This window comes from Dicentrarchus labrax, unplaced genomic scaffold, assembly GCF_905237075.1.
Source record: "Dicentrarchus labrax unplaced genomic scaffold, dlabrax2021, whole genome shotgun sequence".
Lineage (NCBI taxonomy): Eukaryota > Metazoa > Chordata > Actinopteri > Moronidae > Dicentrarchus > Dicentrarchus labrax.
In genome coordinates this window covers 20,259,306-20,267,000 of record NW_026136712.1, presented here as the reverse complement: position 1 = coordinate 20,267,000, position 7,695 = coordinate 20,259,306, and the positions used below count along the sequence as shown (strand labels likewise).

The 7,695-nt window shown below is 36.8% G+C and overlaps 2 protein-coding genes across 2 annotated transcripts in view; both read left to right on the top strand.

The window, feature by feature from the left end:
* The first annotated feature begins 341 nt into the window (after window positions 1-341).
* On the top strand, window positions 342-6,063 carry LOC127373728 (uncharacterized). Its single transcript, XM_051418449.1, has 10 exons — window positions 342-442; window positions 588-633; window positions 1,469-1,543; window positions 1,787-1,852; window positions 2,900-2,962; window positions 3,043-3,085; window positions 3,224-3,412; window positions 3,498-3,767; window positions 4,569-4,661; window positions 5,396-6,063. The coding sequence occupies exons 3-10, from the start codon at window positions 1,469-1,471 to the stop codon at window positions 5,800-5,802; spliced, it is 1,206 nt and encodes a 401-aa protein (XP_051274409.1). The 5' UTR covers window positions 342-442; window positions 588-633; the 3' UTR covers window positions 5,803-6,063.
* A 1,021-nt stretch (window positions 6,064-7,084) lies between these two features.
* Window positions 7,085-7,695, top strand: part of myo1d (myosin 1D) — a 102,920-nt gene continuing 102,309 nt past the window's right edge. Inside the window, exon 1 of the mRNA XM_051417097.1 lies at window positions 7,085-7,572. Within this exon, the coding sequence (XP_051273057.1) occupies window positions 7,478-7,572 (95 nt within the window). The 5' untranslated portion in view covers window positions 7,085-7,477. The remainder of the gene's footprint in view (window positions 7,573-7,695) is intronic.

The following is a 7,695-nucleotide window of genomic DNA, read 5'->3' as shown; positions in this document are numbered from 1 at the left end:
AAAGGCCAACGTCGTCTCCAAGTACACATTTATCACTGATTTACACTGATTTATGTTGCAATTGTTTGTTACGTGTCATTTTGATAATATATTCTGTTTAGCATGAGTTGCAGTCGTCACATGAATGCTCATTTGACCGTTTTCACACTTCCATCCATCTGTGGACATTGAGGGGTAACTGTACTGACAAAAGAACAACTTTTACAGTTTCACCACTGCCTGCTGACCATACAGACTGAAAAACTGCCAACGCCGTACTAATTTCATGTCTACATTTGCAACTAGTTTGTGAAAAGTAACACCTAAACTGTGTGGGAAAGATGCCGTTAAACTGAAGTCTGTAATTTCCCCTTTGTTTGTGCTTCACTGTGTCGACTATTGATGAGTATATAAGGTGGTTTTCGGACGGCGGGTGAGTTTCTCATCATGCTGATATGAAGAGGTAAGAGTAACTTTGAACATTTGGTAAAATATCCATTTTTGTAATGATAATATCTTTGGAAGATCTCCACTATTATAGGTATTAAGGGTAGTCAGACATATTTAATATGATTTGTCATGTTAATGGTGATTTATTATTCTTTCAGCACTTGTATGGCCTCTACCTCATGAACTATACATGTCTTGATCAAGGTAAATTTACATTTATTACTGTCTTGATTTCACAGATAGTACTACAACAGACAACACTGTTGCCAGTAGGGAAAATTGTATGGCAAATTTATCTAATAGTATCGTCATTGTATGTAAAGTGATCCTGAAACAAACCATTAAAAATACATAAAAAAATAATGGTTTAAAAACATATATATATTTCATTTAAATACAAAAGCAAGATCACAAATTCAATTCAATTCAATTCAATTCAATTTTATTTGTATAGCGCCAATTCATAGCAGAAGTTATCTCAGGACACTTTTCAAATGGAGCAGGTCTAGACCGAACTCCTTAATCACAAAAATCACAATTATAAAAAATGACACATACATAATGCTAGACAAAGTTGATACAAACATACACATAAATAAATAATAATACTTTTTAAATAATTATTTAATATATAGACATCCTTTTAAATGTTTTATAATACAATTAATTAACCCACATCTATCATACTATACATTACATCCAAAGCAAAGCAAATATATTTGCATTAACTATTTAATTTAATTTAATTCCTTCATAATAATATTTTTTTTTTATTGATAATAACACTAAATTATATGATGTTGTTCTAATTAATAAATTAGACATTTATTCTCATAACAGTAAAAATATGAACTTCTCTACAGAAATAATTAAAAAGTCATGCCCAGTAATTGTATTCTATAAAGAAAATAAACTGTATATTCCTCCAAACTTGCTGATAATAATACAGTAATTCCATGTGATTATTATGCAGTGAGTAAGCGAGAAACCATATAACTGTCATCTTTTTACATAACTATTGTGCAACTGTTGTCCCCAGATGGTTGTCTTAGCTGTGGCTGTGTTTGTAACGTTGTCATCTTGTGCAGTTGGCTGCTCAGGGAGCCCAAATTCTGTGAGTATGAGCTTTGTTCGCAGACGACGTTACGAGGCTACCAGGCAGATGGAACATGAAATTCATACATTATGCAACAAAAGTTATTCATTTTGCCAGATGTTGTTTGGACAGAACTGTGCTTAGTTTCCGCCACATTAAACTTATAAAAGGGAATAGAACATTATATTATATTAAACCCAATTACTTACAAAGTCGTGTGATAAATAAAGTTTTGTTTGACACGTTTTCTTTTTTTTCCAGACTGAGCTGAAGCTTTGGAGCAGGGAGAATCAGTCTATGGCAGTGCAAATAGCTGCTGTGTTCAAGGTGAAATTATATACTGTAGCTGTTTCTTGATTGGTTGGATAATTGATTAGTCTTTCAACAGACAATTCAACAACTATTTCGATAATCAGTTCATTTTTTAAGGTAATTTTCTATAAATTATACCAAAAATTCTGGTTATTCCAGCCTCTAAAATGATTTTCTTTGGCTTATTGCCCACCAGCTTTATATCTGAGGGTTTTGGCCTGTTGGTTGCCTTGGACTTTGATAAGCATTTTTCACTATTTTCTGATCATTTGTACACATGGGTGCTAAGGGGCTGCAGCACCACTAAAATCTTATGTAATGAAAACCATTAGTTCATAAAAATGTTCAAACAAGGTTTTACCCTGTTTTATGTCCATTTTATCTGCAAAAAGTTAGAAATGTCTTCTAAAAAGTTGTTAATAACTATTAAGTAGGCTATAAATTATTCTGAATGATTATTCAAATTGATGCAATTTATGCATGCATTTAGCATTTAGCAGACATTGTCATATAGACAGACTTCCTCTCAGCACGCCAACTCTGACTGGCATCCAGCGTCCCTGTTTGTAGACCAAACACTTATTAGATTAAAAGATTAATTATGATTGATAAAAATAATTGTAGTACTGCAGTCTGAAAGCAAAAGAGTCCTTTTCCCTTTTGATTATATTTTCTGTCAATTTCATCTCCCTACATTATAGTATTAATGTTGTTTTAAAGCTCTCCTGACTCTGAGCATATAATTCTGTTTGGAGATTGTTAAATCAGTCATATTTTATTTTAATTTAATTGAATCTGGGGATTTTTGTTTGTTTGTTTTGCCATAAAAACAGTCCAATTTTAAGATATCTAGTCTCCTCTTTTTGCCAATAACTCCCTCAAATTTTCCAGAAATATGAAAGTCTTCTGTCTTCTCTGGACTTGACATAAGCCGCGACATCTGAATCAGTCATTATTATGTTAATCCTCAAGTATTATGAATCTGCAAGAATTTGCCGGTTTTTCAAACGAGGTTCCAACATTCCAGTCATTGCTAAAAATGCACACTTTGCTCTATTGCAGGAGATGGAGAGTCTAAGGTGTGAACAAACAACACTTCAGCAGCAGCAGAATGCTCTGACTCAGGTAGACTCTATGTAATTCCCTTACAATCTGCGTAAATGCTGTATATCAGCCACTGAACGTGTAATTTTCTTCATTCACAGATGCATATAACAAGCCATCAGAAAAGAGCTCAGAAGGAAGTCGGTCAGTCAATAAAACAACAACATTCTTTACATAAAATATGATTTTCAGCATTCACTCTCAACTCTCTATGTGCTGTAGTCTGCTGCACTCTGTAGACCTAATATTGGTGGTAACTGGTGGGAAATATCTCTTGTCAAGCTGGAACAAACGTCCTTACTTATGGTTCAAATGATGACGAGGAAGACCTGCCCAAGGAAGACCTGCCTGAGGAAGACTCGAGGAGACGGGGTGACCCCTGCTTCCACCACACAGTCCTGGACCAGGCCTGGCGTGCCACCAACAGCACCTCCAAGTTCAAGATGTGTGACCGCAATGTTAAATGGAAAGGTAGCTATTGATCTGTATGAAAGGGTTCACTTCAACAATGAGGACAATTACGATTATTTCACTATGCTTTTGTTTTCTACCAAAGGCTGGTACCGCCTCTTCTACAAAGGTAGGAGTATTCAGATGCCTGAGAGGTGTGTCCCTGTGAACAAATGTGGCACCCACTCCCCCCTGTGGCTGGTGGGGCGTCACCCAAAGAGAAGGCAGGGCATCGTCACGCGCAATGTGTGTGGCCACTGGAAGAAGAACTGCTGCGCTTTCCGATCCACCCCCATCCAGGTCAAGAAGTGCCGCGGCAACTACTACGTCTACAAGTTCAACCAGCCATCATCCTGTTATTTGGCTTACTGTGCAGGTATTGAATGAGGATTGAGTCCTAAACTGAACACTGGAACATTATTGGAAAGGTTTTTCAGCCATGAATCCATCAAAATGTTTTAAGAATTAGGATTATTATCTTATTCTATTTTGTCAATGGTGGAATCTTTAAATAATGTGTAACTGTCCTAACTTTGAAGTGGAGACAGATTTAGACATATTGGTAAACCAAGTTATTTTTCACTTGATCCTATACTTTATCCTTACTTTTAGATTTCTTTTAATTTCAAATATGTCTTACTGAAAAAAAAAAGAAAATATTATTTTTTACATATATAAGAGTATATTGCATATGATAAATAGTAGGACTTTTTCTTCAAATACTTGAGAATACGTTTTTTCAGCTGTGATTAAGATGTGGGAAAGAGGTTGTTGCTGTCTTCTCTAAGTTTGAACATTATAAGATACCCAAAACTATCAATACAGAGTCTGGTTCAATATGTTTCTTCACCACTGGAGAAAGTATTCAGATTTTAGACCACTATTTTTCCTATTTGGGATAAACTGAGGAGATCTCAGGAGATAATTTAATGTGGTTTAATCTTTCAGTAGTTCAGTGTGTGAATGATGTTAAACTGAACAAGGCAGCGCTTAGAACTAATAAAACGAGGGTGAATCTCCTCAAGGCTCAGACATCTTCAGAGATCTCACCGTCCCAATCATCCAATATCAGCCTGATATATTTGCACATCTTTTGATACAATCTAAATCCTCTGTGTCTGACAGTATTAAACATGAAGGGGGAAGTGTTTGAATGATGCTGTATGTCTGTTCTCAGATATCAACACACTTGTATGTGGGCGCTGCAGAAGAAACCAGTCCTGTGTGAGCCGAGATAAGATTAACTGGAGGTGTAAGACAAAGAGAAGAAGTAAGTTGTATCTTGTCTTGAAAATGTTTAGGGCATACAGAAGGTCAGAGAAGTATTTCTGTTTGCTGAAGGTCTGACTTTAGTCCCTTGTCAAATGTACTGCAAATCATCATGCTATCTCTTTAGTTATGAATGACAAACAGGCATCTTAAGTCACAAATATCAGGCCATAGCATCAACTGATTAGTTTAGATGTTCATTTATTGTTTTATTTTAGTTATTAATTATGAAAATAATTCAATCAACTCAATACTGTTACATTATTATTATATAAGATATTTGGGTGTAGTTGTAGTTTTTTTTATATTATATTTTTTTTAAATTATTGATTCTGGAGAAGACCTTGAATCAAAAGCCCCCTCGTAGCCCTAATCATTTTCATACAGTCTCTAATGTGCCATGCCCCCCTGGTAAATATAATATATATTAATGCAAAATACACCTGATAAAAATTAGTGGTCACTTTATGAGACGTAAAGAACGAAATATGTTAATTTAAAATGTTCTTATGGATAAATCTGTTTTTGCTTTTGATGAAATGTAAAATGATAAATTTGATGATTAAAGGTATATGCCAGCTATTAAGTGTTGCACTTCCATAAAGTTAGAGGAAAAAATCGCCTACATTGGTGCTATTGGACCCTACATTTCCCATAATCACCGAAAAAGCATGCCGGTCTTTTTCAAATCCCCAGTTTATAATAATAACAATAATATCTCCATTTTTTTTTCAGTGTCTTCCAAAAAGATCCACTTCTTCGCCTCGTACCCCGGCCAACTATCAGGCAAGGTGAACAGAATCAAGTACAGCAAGGTGCTGGTGAACGTGGGCCGAGCCTACAACAGAAGAACCGGCGTGTTCAAGGCTCCGGTCAAAGGAGTCTACCAGTTCTTCTTCTCCACTCAGTCAGCCAACGCTGGTCAGAAGACTGATCTGTGGCTGGTGATCAACAGTTACTGGGTAGCTGTCTCTCACACACACGTCTCCCGTCCCTCCACTGTTGGTAGCTTGTCTATGTACATGACTTTCCTCCGCAGAGGGGCGAAAGTGTTCGTCACCCACAACTCTGGTAGGTCTTGGGCCAATGCTGCTTCCATGACCATCACATTTGGGGGGTCACTGCTTGTACAAATGAAATAAAGTATGTGTAAACACATTTTGACAACGCATTAGGTCTTAATGTATCCTTGAATAGGATGGGACTAGAATTTCAACATGTGGAGAGTGTATCATGACAAAGTTTACAGTTTCCCTTTGCCATTAATTCAAATATTCAACTAGTTTTTGTGATAAAGGACTGTAAACCGTCAGCTAAATGCTTGAAGTAATGCCTAAATGTCTGATTTAATGCTTACATGTTAATATTAAAACAAAAAAGAAATAAAAAGTGTGTGTCAATAATTGTGCTGTGTGTCATCCCCCTTTCCTCTCACTCTTCAGCTTTCACTATAAATTAAAGACAATAAAAAATTAACAAACATAATAAAAACTGCAAATATTTCATCTGGATTTTTTTATTATTTGATCTCTTTTATTCCAACTGGGCTATTCTTCTAATGAAGATCACTTTATTACTTACTAACAGAAACAATAATAATAAATGTACAAGTATTATTTATTTGATCTAGTTTCGGTTTAGATTAGATTAATTGATTAGCCAGTTAACAGATCTATATATCTTATAACCACAGCTGTCAGATGTAGTAAAAGGTGTAATTATTTATATTATAATGTAGTGTAGTAAAGTAAAGTAGCATAAAATGGGAAGTAAAGTTCAAGTAAAGTACAAATACCTCAGAATTGTGCACTACCTGAGTTAGTGTATCTACTTTTTAACCACTGCTGTCTAGTCACAGTATCTACAACATGCTCTTGCCTCTGTTTTACACAAGATGGCGCACTAACATCAGTGTAAACCATAAACAGTACATATAAGGTGTAAACCTGGAGAACTAGTGGCAGTCTGATCTTGGTGTTTCAACCAGGAGGCCTCATTCCGATTCAACAGGGACAGATCAGAGGAAGTTACAATGATAGTTCAATAGATGCAAGTTCAAAGACAGGTTGGTTGAGAATGATCCAGCCTCTGCAGAACCACTCTCAGTCCATTTATTCATTCATATTCCACTCAGTAAATTCTGATGAGACCTCATTTTTCCTTTTATGGTAACAGAGGGCATCATAAAAGTCAGGCCAAAAAACATTATGTTTTTTTTTTCTTCGAGTGTTTTACAACTTAAGAGGTGGCCCCGTCATCGCAGAAATATGTATCAGAAACAGTGGAGCTGTGGTCTAACCCAGAAGTATGTGCTGCTCAGCTCTCACACAGGGCCAGTCTGACCAACACCTCTCCGCAGCGGGGGGGGGGGCGGGGCTTGGAAGAGGCGGCTCCAACCCTATTGGCGGATGGTCGGTCTGGACGACAGGAGAGAAAACTCCAGGAAAAGGGACGCACGGTGTAACGGGACAAGGATACATTTCGGCGTTAAGAGGAAACTTTGTATGGACATGAGGATATTTTGGGATAATTTCCTATTTCTTATAGAAAACCCGGACGTTTAAGGGCAGAAGACGTTAATAGCTACAGGGTATTTTCAACCAGTTTGTTCCTTTTTAATTCAACATGACTGAAATTGCAGTTTGACGAATGAAAATGCGCATCGACCACACAGCTGTCCACTGAGGAGAGGAGGTGCTCGGAGAAGCCCGCCAATGTTCACCTTCTGTCGGCACTTCAAAGCAAGTTGTTAAAAAAGAAAAAAGAAAGAAAAGAATAATTTCCCGCATTCTTCAGTGAGAGAAAGGGCGTATCACCATGGCAGAGCACGAGAGCCTGGAGTTTGGAAAAGCAGATTTTGTGCTTCTGGACAACGTGTCTATGGAAGAATTCATGTCTAACCTAAAACTCAGGTAAGCCCCAGCCCCTAAAGCGGCCATTCACCTTTTGTAAATCCACGGAATGCCTAATAAGCACGGGGGGGAATGAAGGTTCCCGTCACTGAAATCCTGTTATTTTAAGTCCCTCTACAGGTG